General features: G+C 44.1%; 1 protein-coding gene across 1 annotated transcript in view; it reads right to left on the bottom strand.

The window, feature by feature from the left end:
- The window catches only part of LOC139706379 (calcium-dependent secretion activator 1-like), a 196,913-nt gene that overhangs the window by 88,798 nt on the left and 92,981 nt on the right, over positions 1-15,134 (bottom strand). Inside the window, 1 exon segment of the mRNA XM_071614040.1 lies at positions 5,386-5,494. Within this exon segment, the coding sequence (XP_071470141.1) occupies positions 5,386-5,494 (109 nt within the window).

Raw genomic sequence — 15,134 nt, 5'->3', positions numbered from 1 at the left:
TCTCAACAAGACCTTTTCTGGCCTCTACTCCTCATTTCCATCTCTCTTTATCTTGCTTATTTTTTCCCTATTGTTCTTAGCACCTTCCAGCAAACTGCATCACTTATTTTGCTTCATGAGGATGGGGGTTTTTCTGTTTCACTCACTGCTGTTTGCTTGGTAAGTAAAACAGCACAGAACGCACAGTAGGTGCTCAATAAACACGCATTGAATGAATGATATGCTATAAACCCATCTTTTTCTATAGTCAATCTTCAAGGTTGAAATCAGTAGGTGGAAGCATCTCTTTCCAGAACCCTATGTGTATTTTGGGTCCCTTGGAACTTCCTATCCAGAAACAAAGCTTCATCAGGTTTCTCATCATCATCCCAATATTACTTCAAAGTTCAAAGGAGTTTAAATGAGTGATTGGCATCTCCAAATTTCTAGTGAGGTCCAGTCCTGTCTGACATTAGCATTGGAAGCGATTTCTGGTGATAATAAGACTTCTCCACGTGATGACGATCTTAATTTTGCAAATTTCTCACTTAGAAAGACCAGGGAGTGGGGACAATAAACAGCTGTTTGTTTATATGGAGAGTCTAGAGGTACAATGTCAAGTTTTAATAAAAGGATTTTGACGATTAAGATTATGAGGGATATTTTGTCTAATTTATTTTTTGGTGGGGGTACTGGAGACTTAACCCAGGGGCACTTAACCACTGAGACACATCCCCAGCCCTTTTTATTTCTTATTTTGAGACAGGGTCTTGCTAAGTTGCTTAGGGCCTCACTAAATTGCTGAGGCTGGCCTTGAACTGGCGATTCTCCTCTCTCAGCCTCCTAGGTCACTGGGATGATAGGCGTGCACCACAGAACCTGGCTTGTCTCATTTCTTAGGATGAGTTATAAACATGTATAGTTTGGGGAGAATGGCAGATAGTTAACGAGCTGGGGAAATCCGGTGAACTTAATGGATGGTATAACAAGAAGGAAAATTCTGGAAGTGAGGGAGGAGAAGAGCTTTGAGGGGTACTGTCTGTCTGGAAAAATGAATACCAAACATTTAAAAGAAGAGTGGCTTGGCAGACTGTAGTCTAGTCTTGGGATAAGCTACCTTGCTATAGTCACTAAACGTCAGGCTAGCTTCACTGGAAGGGTGCCGTCTCCCTTCCCCAGGGCCTGTTGCTGGTGATGGAGATAGTGTTCCTGGTGCTACTGTCAGAAAGACAACCAGGGTCACCTTGGGAAGTGGAGAGCCCTCTCCATTATGTGATCATTCAGAGACAAAGAAAGATGCTAAATTTTCAGGTTTTCATTTAATTTCCTAGGCAAATATAGTGGTGCATACTTGGGATCCCAGCCCCTAGGATAGGCTGAGGCAGGAGGATTGCAAGTTCAAAGCCAGCCTCAGCAACTTAGTGAGGAACTAAGCAACTCAGTGAGACCCTGTCTCTAAATAAAATATAAAAAGGACTGGGGATGGGGCTCAGGGTTTAAGTGCTCCTGTGATTAATCCCTGGTACCAAAAAAAAAAAGTAACCCTAAGATATAAGTGCTAGTATTCCCATTTTACAGATGAGAAAACTGAGTCATGCAGATATTGATAACTACCCTTTGGACCCAAAGCTAGCCTGGGAGCTGCAGAGCTAGGCTTCTAACCCCGACTATTTGAGTGCAGAGTTGATAGATGTAAGTGCTGAGCTATAAGACACCAAGGACACACAGCAAAACCAACAAGGAGAGAAAGAGCAAAGCAGTTGAGTGAGAGCCAAGAGAGGAAGACACAAAGGGAACAGATTACAGATAGGTGCCACTGTGCCCAAAAGGAAGTTTGATTTCCAACATGCACGTTATAAGAAATTCTGCATTGAGGGGCTGGGGATGCAGCTCAGTGATGGGGCACTTGCCTAGCATGCTTAAGGGTGGGCCATAATCAAGGCAGGACCAGTCAAAGCAGCGCTTCCTGGGGCCGGACGCTGTGGAATTTTATAAGGTGGGACATTTCATGACCTCTCCATGGAGAAGACAGAGCACAGTCCCCCGGATGCTGACTTGCCAAGACCCAAGGACACATCTGAGAACGGAGGAAGGCAGACCAGGGGAGGGTGTATTGGCCAGCTCCCTCGGGTGGGGAGGGACTCCTTTCCAATAACTGGCACTAAATAAGTGTTCACTGTAGCCTATTTATAGCAGGGAAGGGGGTCTATATGAGTTGTCTAAGATTATTTTAGTTGCTCGACATACTGTGCCATGGAATTATTTATTCTAAGTGAATGTCTTTTCACTGGATGATTACATAGCTTGGGGAAGTGAGACACTGTAATGGACTCTTCAAATCATACCCAGAGAAAGGTAAGGAAAGCATTTTCATTTTTTTTAGCTCAAAAGGAGGAGCTTCTAAGTGAGACTCACATATACTCATTTAACAATTCCCCAAATTGACATTTTGAGGACCCTCAACAGGTATAGTTTATTTAGCACAAATTTATTTATTTATTGGTGCCCAGGATTGAATCCAGGGGTGCTTACCCACTGAGCCACATTCCCAGTCCCTTTTTATATTTATTTAGAGACAGGGTCTTGCTGAGTTGCTTAGGGCCTCTCAAAGTTGCTGAGGCTGCCTTTGAACCTAAGATTCTTCTTGCTTCAGCCTCCCAAATGGGATTACATGGCTGGAATTACAGATGGGTGCCACCATGCCCAAAAGGAAGTTTTATTTTTGACAAGCACTTTATAAGAAATTCTGCATTAAGGGGCTGGGGATTCAGCTCAGTGATGGAGCACTTGCCTAACATGCTTAAGGCCCTGGGTTCAATCCTTAGCACTGCCTAATAATAATAATAATAATAATAATAATAATAATAATAATAATTCTGTGTTAGACTTTTAAAAAAATGACAGTTGTGAATATTAAAATCTTCATTTTCTATCACACATTACAGTATTTCACTGCATACATATTGCAAATTTTATGTCATTTTTGTTTTGCAAAAAGTGGGTACAAGTCAAGAGTGACGCGTGCTTGTAATCTCAGTGACCTGGGAAGCTGAGGTAGGAAGATTGCAAATTTGAGGCTAGCGCCCGGCAACTTAGCAAGGTCCTAACCAACTTAGTGAGATCCTTCTTCAAAACAAAAAGCAGAAAAGGTCTGAGGATGTGGCTCAGTGGGAAAGCACCCCTGGGTCCAATCTCTAGGATTAAAAAAAGAAGTGGGGTGAGACCATTCTGTGAAGCTTTCTTTTAAAATTATTCTCGTGTTACTTTAAAAAAATCATTTATTATTTAACTTTGCTATAGATGAGGCTGTAGGGAATACTTGTGAATCTACGTTAATGCGGTGGCGACAGTACTTGGGAAATAAATAGGACTTGGCACAAAGAGAGGCAGGGAGGAGAGGCTGCTTATTATCCTCAGGAACATAATCAATTTACTTTCCACTTTTGTAAAGGAATTTATAAACTATATCTCATGGGATAATGTTAAAAAAAAAAGAAATAAAAGAAGCTTTAAAAATATACTTGCACAGTTCTTCTTCCCGCATGTCCACAGAATAGCTCTCTCCCCAACTCTGCCTCCTCCTCCGCTGAAGGGAGACAGTTTTGCTTTCATCTGATAAATAACAAAGATGGCTTGGCACCTAACAAGTGCCATAAGGTGACCTGGGCTAGACCTCAAGTCCAAGCTCTATCATGAAGATGCCTTTGATCTCTTAGAATCTCAGTTTTTTTTTTTTTTTTCTTCTTTTTTTCCCCAGCTAGAAAGTGGGATGGGGATCCAGGTCCCGCTCCACCTTGTGGGATTGTGGTCAGGACCAAAGCAATCGCAGAGAGGGAAATAAGGAGCCAACTTAAGAGGAATTACTGTCAGTGGACGGTCTGAGTTTTCTTTCTCATACTGACCTTTCAGCTTCTTGCTTGAAGCTGCAGGTCTTAGAAATGACTGAGTCTATGAAGAGGACCCAGTGACTAAAGAAGGACCCAAACCATCGGGGAATGCCCGGATGGGGGATTTTGTAACTCTGGACCCCCTTCTTTCAATGACAGGCTCTGTGAAATTTTTCATTTCAAACTCCAGCTCATGTTCATGATGAAGTCTTTCCAGACCTACGTGGTCAGCTCTGCCCTCAGACTCTGGTGAGAGGCCAGTTAACCTCAGGCAGTCCAAAGGGGTGGGGCGGGTCCCTGTCTCCAAGTGGGCGGGGCCAAGTGGTCCCTGCCACACCTTTTCAGGTTAACACCCCATCCTCTTACAAACTCTTATTTTTTTTCTTTTATGTGTATTTCATTGCATGTGGAAGAGCAATATGGGAGTAGAAAAAAAGGTTTTGGGCCAAATAATGCAGTATGGTTGGAAATGCTTGTGCAGATTTGGCATAAAAATAAACCTCTCTGGGAGAGGGCTGTTGGTGCTTGTGGTTCATTAATATGCTGAAATGATTTCGCACCCCCACCCCCATTTTGAAGGTTCTTTGAGGCTGATTTCTATTCATTTTTTTTTCTTTCTGGGAAAAAGTTAAAATGGGTAGGGGGAGAGGTGTGAGGGGGCAGGATATAGAACCTGGGCAATGTAGAACTTACAAGAAATAACTACCATTTCTATGGTTCCCGTAATTACACGAGACTTAGGAGCATCAATGTCTGTGCTTATGGATTGGTGTCTTAGGCAAAGAGAGTATTAGGGAGGTTTTTGCTTCTCTGAGTCCCATTTGCTAACCTTGGTGGGTACCTGAATTCTAGCTAGGGTTATGTGGGTGTATGGAGGGCGAGTTCACTGGGTCACAAAGACATATCTGCCACTCACCACTGGTGAAAACCAACACACACCAACAGATACACAAAATGCAATTTGGGGACTTCTTTCTCAGGAATACTTTTTAGCATCAAACGGCATAGTCTATATTTGATGTAGTTACAGGTACAGAATATAAAAACACAGCTGTTTTCTTTTGGGTTTTTAACCAGAGAATCCCTGTGTAAAACCCAAAGTCCTGGCTGAGCATGGTGGCGCACGCCTATAATCCCAGTAGCTTCGGAGGCTGAGGCAGGAGGATTGTGAGTTCAAAACCAGCCTCAGCCATGGCGAGGTGCTAAGCAACTTAGAGAGACCCTGTGTTTAAATAAAATACAAAAGAGGGCTGGGGATGGGGCTCAGTGGTGGAGTACCTCAGAGTTCAATTCCTGGTACCCCCTCTCCCCCCAAAATAACCCCCAACATCCTAGATGAGGATGGCATTTGATCAGCCAGGATGTAAACTCTAAAATGAGGACTGAAGCCATCAGGATCACCTGTGAAATCCTCTATAAACTGGATTTGTTGTGCCCAGCAAAGTGGCTAAGTACCCGGCAAATGTTGATTTAAGAAGAGTGAGTTTGTGGCTTCATGGCCTTGAGGGTGGGCAGGTACCTGGCTGGGGGTCAGTGTAGTCCACAGTGTAGCCATCCAGTTGTAGAAGTTCCTGAGGCTCAGCTTTCTTCTCACGATAACTGCACATGGCAAATGTGTACCGACTGACCTGGGAAGGAAAAGCAGATTGTGAGGTTGTTCTTTTAAAGCTCATCTGCCCCAGAGAGACCCTCCCCATTTGACCACAGCCTCTCCCCTGAAACTCTGGACTCAATAGCTGGGTTCAAATCAAGTTTGGTCACCTTCTGGTTGTGTGTCTTTGAGCAAGTTACTTAACCTCTCTAGTCCACCATCACCTCATCTGTAGCTTAGGTATGATCTTTAACATCTACTACACTGGCTTATGGCGAGTATTGAATGGGTTCACACATGCATTAGAATCTGATCTTGGCACTTAGAAAGTACTTCAGAATGGCACATTATTATCATCATCACTGTTCTAATTATACCTGAGTTAAGATATATGCAATTGCCATTTTTTTGGGGGGGGGCATTACCAAGGATTGAACTCAGGGGCACTTGACCACTGAGCCACATCCTCCACCTTATTTTGTATTTTATTTAGAGACAGGGCCTCACTGAGTTGCTTAGGGTCTTGCTAAATTGCTGAGGCTGGCTTTGAACTCCTGATCTTCCTGCCTCAGCTCCTGAGCTGCTGGGGTTACAGATGTGCACCACCAGGGCTCTTGCACTTGTCATTTTTGTGGAGCAAAGCTGGTTGAATGGAGGCAATTTGTAGGTTCTCCCTAATAAGACCAGGGCCCTGTCTGAGGCTGCCACACACACTTGCAGACACAGGTGAGAGACTAGGCATTGACTTAGCCTAAGCAGCATTTTAGTTGTGCAGGCCTGTTCTCAGCATCAAGCTCTGCAGGTCTTTTTCTGCTCCCACTCTCACCGCAGGAATGTTCTGGGTTGCTTCAGTCTTCTCTTCATCTCAGACAAGCACAGTTGTGACATGCTGTCACAAGCAATGAGCGCTCCATCGCTAGGTGCTGGTCACAGTGGAGCAATCCCCAGCCCCCGACGGCCCCTGTCACTGGTGCCCTAAGTGGCAGCCCTCACTCTGCCCGATGTGCAGTGTCCCTGCCAGGGCAGGGTGGGCGTGCAAGGCTGCGGGGCCACCTTCAGGACCCTGTCGTCCTGTCACCGTGCATCCAGACCCAGCCTGGATTCTTCGCGTCTCTCCCTCGGGCCCACCCCAGCTGGCGGGTGAGCTCGAAGGCAGAGTTACCAGCCATGGCTGTCAGATGTCACCCCTTTATTCAAGGAGACATTTTCGAAGTGAACTTTGATCCCAGCTGGGGACAATTTTAGTCTCCTCAATGGTGAGGTTAGTCTTTTTTTTTTTTTTTTTAAATGACAATAAGAAATGGGTGTTCTTCAGCCCCATAAGCATCTCCCGGGCTGTCCCATCTTGAAATTCACGGTGCAGGATGAAAGGTGTTCTCAAAAATATGTTCCGGTGGGTTGGATTGTGTGTTGCTGCCCTCTGTTGGTTCCTGATGAAAACTTTACCTTCCCACTCAACTTTCCTTATAACACAGGAGTCCAAGAACCTGTTCCTGACATTGTCAAGACCCTGATGGGTCCTATGGGCAATAGAAGGTCAGATTGCAAGAGACACTTGGTAAGGGAACCTGAATTAATTTGCAGTAATAAATAGAATGACAACAACATCTCCTGCTTCAAAAGTGTCAGGTATGCAGGACTCGACTCCCATCCCAGCTCCATAAGCCCCTGAGTTCCCATCTGATTTGTATTTTATTATTGCTTGAGAATTATGGAGTGTGGTGTGCTGGGGATAGAACCCAGGGCCTTGTGCATGTGAGACAAACACTCTACCATCTGAGCTATAGCCCCAGCCCACTTTCTGCACTCTCAACGTATGTATTTATGTAAGCATCTTCCTTGTATTTTGTACTTACATTCTAATATTGTGTAGCTCAGCGGGTCTATTTGCCTAGTAGATTATAAATCCTTTCAAGGTGGGACCCTGGGTTCCTGAATCTTGGTTCTCTTAAAAAAAAAAAAAAAACCCACAAAAGCTACCATATAATGGACATTCCCCAATTACATCTGATTGGTTCTAGAGAGGTGGACAGGTCAGTGACATTTCCCCTGAAGTTAAATGTCACTCCACGCACAGCACCTGGGGGTTCCAACCTGTGACTGATCCTCTGGATGGCACACTGACAGGTCACCTGCAGATGATGATCACAGATGCTGCTGAATGGTTCAATGGGGATTTATGCCTGTTATTTCATCAGGCGACATGAAAGATGATATAGTTCATTAATACGATTAGTCAGAGAGGTGCTAATATTCACTTGAGATTAGAAAAATATCACAACAGAAGGGTGTTATTACAAAATTCTTGCATTTACTATTACTGCACTGTTGGGGCTTTTTCCTTTTGGTTTTGGTGGCTTGCTTCTTGTACCGCTGTCTGCTGCTGCCCTCTTCTGGCTAGACTGTGAAGTTGCGCCTGGCAAACTGATGGAGTTTGGTTTCTTAAGATCCCTTTAGAAGCAGGATTGATTTCTTTAGAAATATGAGTTGATTTATTAAGAGCGTATGTTTTTTACTGAGGATCTGGAAATTTAGGACATAAAAGAAGAGAGAAGGATATTTGACTGATTCTAATTTTTGCAAATATGGGGGGAAACTTTGTTTTTCTACAGTGCTTGAAGGGAGGGGGCATGGCAAAGATTTAGGAACTTTTGCTTGTTAAATTTCCATAAGACTCACTAAGTGAAAGCTATTTACAGTGAAATGCATACTTTCTCTCACAGTAAAAGTTCTTAAAAATTGCATTTTGATGAAAGGTTAATGAGACAGCGCCAATGTCACTGGCAGAGCTTAGAATGCATCTTAGAAGTCAGAGTCAGTCACCCCACCCCTGTCCCAGAGGCTGACGGGGAGAGGGAGGGAGCTCAGAGGAGAGCAAACCTCTCTGACAGCGCCCTATAGAGAGAGGGCTTAAAGGGCGAGGGTTTTAACACCACTGGGATTTTTAGCTGTATATAACTTCTTGTGAAATCAAGGATGGGGTGTTGGGACTTCAGTTTTTTTTTTTTTTTTGTACCAGGGATTGAACTCAGGGACATTTAACCACTGAGCGGCATCCCCAGTCCTGTTTTTGTATTTTGTTTAGACACAGGGTCTCACTGAATTGCTTAGTGCCTCACTAAGTTGCTGAGGTTGGCTTTGAACTCATGATCCTCCTGCCTCAGCCTCCTGAGCCACTGGGATTTCAGGCATGTGCCACTGTGCTTGGCAAGGACTTTTAAAATTTAATCTTTCTAGTACTGGGGATTGAATCACTAGGGGTGCTCTACCACTGAGCTACCTCCACAGTCTTTTATTATTTTATGTATGTATTTATTTATTTATTTTGCAAGGCAGGGGGTTTACCAAGTTTCTTTAATGGTAAAAATTAAAGTACTTAAGTGGATATTTTGGTACAACTTGTAGAAAAGATAACCCCAATATGCATACACTGCCTTGATGACCAGGGAGGTTATTTGGTGGCTATGGAGAAGTCAGTCTAAGGTTTAGCTCTCATTATCACTGTCTCCCAGGGTGTGCTTGTATTATGGTTGGGATGTGAGGTGTCCCCCAAAAGCTCACGTGTGAGACAGTGCAAGAAACACTGAGAGATGAAATGACTGGGTTGTGAGAGCCTTAACCCAACCAGTGAAGAATCCCTGGTGGGATTAGCTGAGTGGTGGCTGGAGGCAGGTGGGTGTGGCTGGAGGAGGGGGCATTGGGGCGTGGCTTTGGGGTCTCTATTTGTCTCTGGAGAGTGGAGTCTCTCTCTGCTTCCTGATCACCATGTGAGCTGCTTCCCTCCACCACACTCTTCCTCCATGATGTCCTGCCTCCCCTCGAGCCCTGAGGAATGGAGCCTGCTGTCTGTGGACTGGGACCTCTGAAACCGTGAGCCCCAAATAAACTTTTCCTCCCATATGATTGTTCTTGTCAGGTCTTTTGGTCACAACAGCAAAAAACTGATTAAAACAGCTTGTCAAAGAGATATTCTGCCACCCCAGATTCTGGGGCTCCCATCTTGTATAAATTGGTTACACGGTCAACCCATTTCTTTGATGGCTATCACCTGCTCATTCAGGTAAAGAGTCTCCATGAAGTCACACAAAGCTGGGGTCCATTTTGTCAGTGGCCAGTTTGTGCAGTCCCAGCAGTGACTGGCTGACCCTTTTTTTCCCAAGCGCCAAGCACATTCCCTGGCATTCAGCTGACTCTCCCAGTCCTCATGGCCTGGTTTCGTGACATCCTGAAGGAAGATTCGACCACCCGGTGGGGTCCCTCCTTGGTTCTGCAGCCCCATCCGTTTTCAACATGTTAAGTTCTCGGCAAAGTTCTTCAAAGCCATATCATCACAGTCCAAGCAGTAAGACACAAACAGGTCAGAGGCTTAGAGCTCCATGAAGATCTGGCAGTTGATGGTGGCCTCTGGGTCCCAGAGGCAGTTCTAGTGCATCTGTGAGGTGGATGTGGTCTACCTGGCTGGCAGCTGCGAGGCACGGGGCTTGGGTCAGTTCAAGGGTGTCGTGCGGAGGTAGTGAAGGGTTGCTGGCTCTGAGTGGCTGGCCGGGGCTTGATGGAGGTTGGGTCCCAGCACAGTTGAAGCAAGAAACCGCAAGAACTCTCAGGGTAGAGTATCTCTTCGTTTTTTTTATTTTGAGACAGAGCCTTGCTAAATTGCTGAGGCTGGCCTCAAACTTCTGATCCCCCTGCCTCGGCCTCCCAAGCTGCTGGATTACTGATGTGTGCCACTCACTGCATCTGCTGGCTGTTGGGACTTCTGAGGGGATGGTCATAAAGGCTTTATTGAAAAAATGGCTGGAGCTGTGATTCATGGGGAACACTTTAGCTCTCTGCCAGATACCTGTTTAAAGTAGAAAAGGTGACCTGCAGCCTCCTGCGGCCACCTGCAGTAGTGCATTGTGTGTGTTGGGATGGGGAAAAGTTACAAATAGGCAGAGTCTTTAAGTCAGACCAATTGGATCAGTTTCACAGGTCAGGGGCTGGGGCCTACCTCAGGGTAGAGTGATGACCTGGAGGCCCTGGGTTCTAAGGCCAACACTAAAAACCAGAACACCCCCCCACCACCAAAAAAAAAAAAAAAAGCAAAACAAACTCAGGTCAGGGTGAGGTTTGATAATCTACATTTTTATAACTGTCTCAGATATTTCTATTTTCATTTTCTTTTTTGGTACTGGGGATTGAGCCCAGGGATGCTTAACCACTGAGCCACATCCCCAGCCCTTTTTATTTTTTGAGACTTGCTGAGTTGCTGGGGCTGGCTTTGAACTTGGATCCTCCTGCCTCAGCCTCCTGAGCCACTGGGATTATGTCTCAGATGTTTCTTAATGTATACTTACATTTGAGATTCACTGTTCTAACATACAGGATCTATCCAAAACCTTTGAGATTGCCCCTGAGTTTCCAGTGTATTTATCAAGCACAATCCAGTTGTGATTTAACAAGGTTGGCCCTTTCTTGTCTCTGAAGTTCCTTCCCCTTCTGTCTATAAAAGATTAAAATACTTGGATGTATAACTTAACAGTGGGATACATTTTTTTTTTCTAAATTCCCTATTCTTGCTGTTCCTTGAGAATTAATCAGTGGTTGCTTTTACTGGCTCTGGTTACCAGTTTTTGCCCAAAGTCCATATATGTGTATTTTAGAAATGAGTTCTTTATTATGGCTCATTTGCTCATTCAGTAAATACTTAGGTATTGAGTTTGTTGCGGGAAAATAAAGATGCAGAAACCCAGACATGATTTCTACCCTTGTGTCAAGCACAGATGCTAATCACATTATTTCAGACTAGTGTTATTTTAATAGTGACAAATAATAACAGGAGAGGTCCTGTTTAGGAGTCTTGTTATGGAAGTTAGTTCCTAAGGCAACATGGTGGAAATTTGGGCCTACTTTTCTTCTATTAGGTGTAGACTCTCTGTTCTAGTGCTTACCTCTTTGACCCACTTTCAGTTGAGTTTTGTGCAGGGTGAAAGATAGGGGTTGAATTTCATTTTGCTACATATGCATTTCCAGTTTCCCCAGCACCATTGGTTGAAGAGGCTATTTTTTCCTCCAATGTATGTTTTGGTGCCTTTTTCTGGTATGAGATAACTGTATTTATGTGGGTTTGTTTCTGTGTCTTCTGTACCATTGGTCTATGTGTCTGTTTTGGTGACAATACCATGCTGTTTTTGTTACTGTGGCTCTGTAGTATAATTTAAGCTCTGGTAAGGTACTGTGAGACCTAAGGATATGGCCTGCTTGGTGGTTGGACAAAGTATTCATGAGGTAGCTGAATGACTGAACCAAGATTTGAGGATGGACAAATTTTTATGGTATGAGGCACCCAACTGCTGGGGACTAAGGACCATTTGTAACGTGACATGATTGTGAACAAAGGATTATAACATGTCAATCCCAGACTCCTGACTGACATCAAGAAGGCCATCTGGCGTGGTAGAGGAGGCATATTTTTGGAGCTGTACAGGCTGAATTTGATTTTCAGACCCATTAAGTTTCTACAAGCTGTGTAACCCCAGACAGTCCACATAATTTTGCTATGACACAGTTTCCTTATCTTTAAATGGGTATGAGTTTTTGGTAGTGTTGGGGATCGAATCCAGGGCCTTGTGCATGCTTGGGTTCAACACCCCTATGAAGATGTCCTTTGTCCCTGGCTATAAGGATACCTCTTTATCATCCATCATTTTCTTCCCCTAGTATTTGAATTAGGCAGGGATCTCATGTAGGGAGGATTTAAATACTTGTGTATAAGAAACACCAAAGTAGACTGTTGGGCAGGGGATACTGATATTGGATGTCCTCTCTTTCTTTTAGGGTTTTCAAACAATTTCCTCTGTATTAAATTTTTTATTAATATATTTTTTGTTCTGGTGGACACAGTATCTTTATTTTACTTTATGTGGTGCTGAGGATCGAACCCAGTGCCTCACACATGCTAGGCGAGTGCTCTACCTCTGAGCCACAACCACAACCCATGTATTAAATTTAATGTATAAAATCACAAGTATTTTGGGAATTATGGGTTGCCAACTCTATAAAATAGATTCCATAAGACATAACATCTGAACTGAGAGGAACAAAGATACAGAAAGTCATTTGGGTCAATAACTATTCTATTTCATGTTTTTTTTTTTAATAATGTCCCCCCAACATATCCCACTGAGGCTGCCTGGGAGACCAGGGAAGATTTAGGGGAGTCTGCTCCCTTCCCAGCTCCCACGCCTTCTCACAAATTTGACCAGACTGGGTCTTCTAATTTCACTTTAGCATTTCGAGTGTCAGTGTGGCTAAAAACAAAATAAAACAAAACTAGAAATCATTGTCATGTCCAACAAATGATATTCTTCACTGCATGCAGCTACTGGGGGGCCTATCTTCACTGCCTGGATGGCCATTCATTTTTCAAACAACTTGGCCCATTTTTGCTTCCTCTGAATTGGGCCAGGATGGGTGACCTTGAACTTGTCTCCTGCAGCCCTGTTGTCAACTGAGGTTGTTTTAAAGGGAGTGGATCTTTTTTTTTTCTCTTTATCATTTTGATACAGTGCTTTTCAATGGGATCACATAAACTGGGGAGAAGAAAAAAATGGAAAAATCCCCCAAATAATACAAATGCTATTTTTTAGGTAGGCCACCAAAATTGGATTTAGGCACTGTTGCAATAAATAAATAGGGCAGAGATGGAGACAGAAGACCTGAGTTCTCATACAGGCTCCCCATTACCTTGGTGATGATGGGGCTGTCATGTCACCTCTGCAGGTCCCTGAGAGTGTAAGGAAGGAATTTGATTTAGGTTAAAATGGAATATTTAACCTGGGGGATGGAGGCACCCAGTGCACCTCAATGGCTCTTCAAAATGAATCAGAATCTGACTTGCATGAAAAAAACCTCACAAAATCCTGAAATTCGTCTCTTCTGCCTTTCTAGGAAAACCGCCGAGCCTTAGATGCCCTTTTATGATTTTCAGAAGTGAGCACACAGCTTGCTTTGGAGCTACTGTGTGATTCTCATCTTCTCTTGGAGGAAGGCTCAGTGTGAAGGGCCTAAAACATCTGTGTTCCAGTTGCACAGCCTAAAAAAAAAAAATCCTTCTCTCCTTCTCGGTCCAGCACAGATTGCACAGACACGGCTCCGCTGAGATTTTTGGCCCGTTTCCTCTTGCTGTTTTCCTAAAGAGTTTCCCCCTCTAAAGTCTCTTCCAAAGTAAGAGATCAGCGAAGTCTTCTAAGCACTTTGTCATTGGGAAGATTCCTGGTGGAAAGTCACGCATCCCGTGGAGCATTTGCTTGTGGCCTCAGGGTGGAGGGGAGATCCATACCATGGGACAAGGGTCACTTGTCCAGTTCCTCTGGGAAGATGTCTCACCCACTGTCCAAGCCATGTGCTCTGTCTTTTCTCAGAACCAGCCAGGCATTGCCTGAGTTCTTCTTCTCTCTGTTTCTTCCTGTTCCTCCAAACAGGTCCCGGATGCCCATACCAGACACTGGCTAGGAAGTGTGTATAGGTGTGGTGGCAAAGGGAAGGCCAGAGGTGAATCAGAAACAGAACTGGTCTTGAAATAGCACAATGCCTACTTGGGGAGGCCAGGCACCCTCCCAAGGGATTCTAAGAGAAGGTGCTTTGCCAAAAGCACAGGAAACACCGAGGGGCAAGAATTACCCCCATCCAGCATCGCTTCTTTCCTTGGGCCTGTCTTTAAAGCAGACATTGGCTGTTTTTGCCTGCCCAGCGCCCATTTCTGGGCATCCTCAGTTTGCACTGGAAATAGCCCACTAGGATCATCAGTCAAAATGCAACCCCTTCCCCTTGCTAAAAGTCGGGTGCATGACCCACACTGGATCAATCTGATTCTCTCTGGAATTTGACCCTCCAGTGGAGTGATGCAGAATAGAAAATGGTCAGAACCCATTTGACCTAGGACCACACTCGTGACACCCTGGACTTCAGCTTTTTCAAGAATCCTGGGTGCCACCTGCAACCCTTCTAGTACGTTCATTTCTTTTCTTTTTTAAAAAACTTAATTAGCTGAGTCTATTTCTGCTGTTTGTATATTAAAAACCCTAACCAATGGCCTTTCTGGAAGTGAGACCAGACTTCTTAGTTCTCGTCTATATCCTCTCAATGTGCCCCGCACAAAGCAGGGGCTCAGTAAGTATTGGTAAGTTGACAGACTGATGGAACGCATCTCAGAATGGAATGTCTTCCATGGCTTAATTAAGGGTTATTTTTGGGGATGGGGACCATTCCCAAATTTTCCTTCTGGCTAATTTACTTTATGGTTTTGCTTTACCTTGTAGCAATTATGAAGGCAAAGATGGCCTCTTGCTTATAAGCAGAGAGCTACATTTTGCTTTAGTGGAAGAGCAGGTATTTGAGTAGTAGAAGAATGGAAGTTCAGGGTTGGTGGAACTTTCAAGGTCACTTAGACCTAGAAGGGTGCTGCTTTATAGTGAGATTTCATGATTGGTAGTATTCTCAATACTAGCCAAGTAACCCAGTGAGCCCCACTTGTCACTGAATTACAAGTTGGCTCACTCTGTGACGTCTTTCCAAGTACAGCTTACATTAAAAGTTTGCAAACCAAATGGCAGTGCATATACTCTGGGGGAGCCTGCAAATTGTAAATAAATAATGGCGAATTCTTTTGTAACTAAAAGATCCTGATACAAAAAATA

This window comes from Marmota flaviventris, chromosome 1 (genome assembly GCF_047511675.1).
Source record: "Marmota flaviventris isolate mMarFla1 chromosome 1, mMarFla1.hap1, whole genome shotgun sequence".
NCBI lineage: Eukaryota > Metazoa > Chordata > Mammalia > Rodentia > Sciuridae > Marmota > Marmota flaviventris.
The sequence above is the reverse complement of the archived record's forward strand: the minus strand, read 5'-3'. Positions and strand labels throughout refer to the sequence as shown.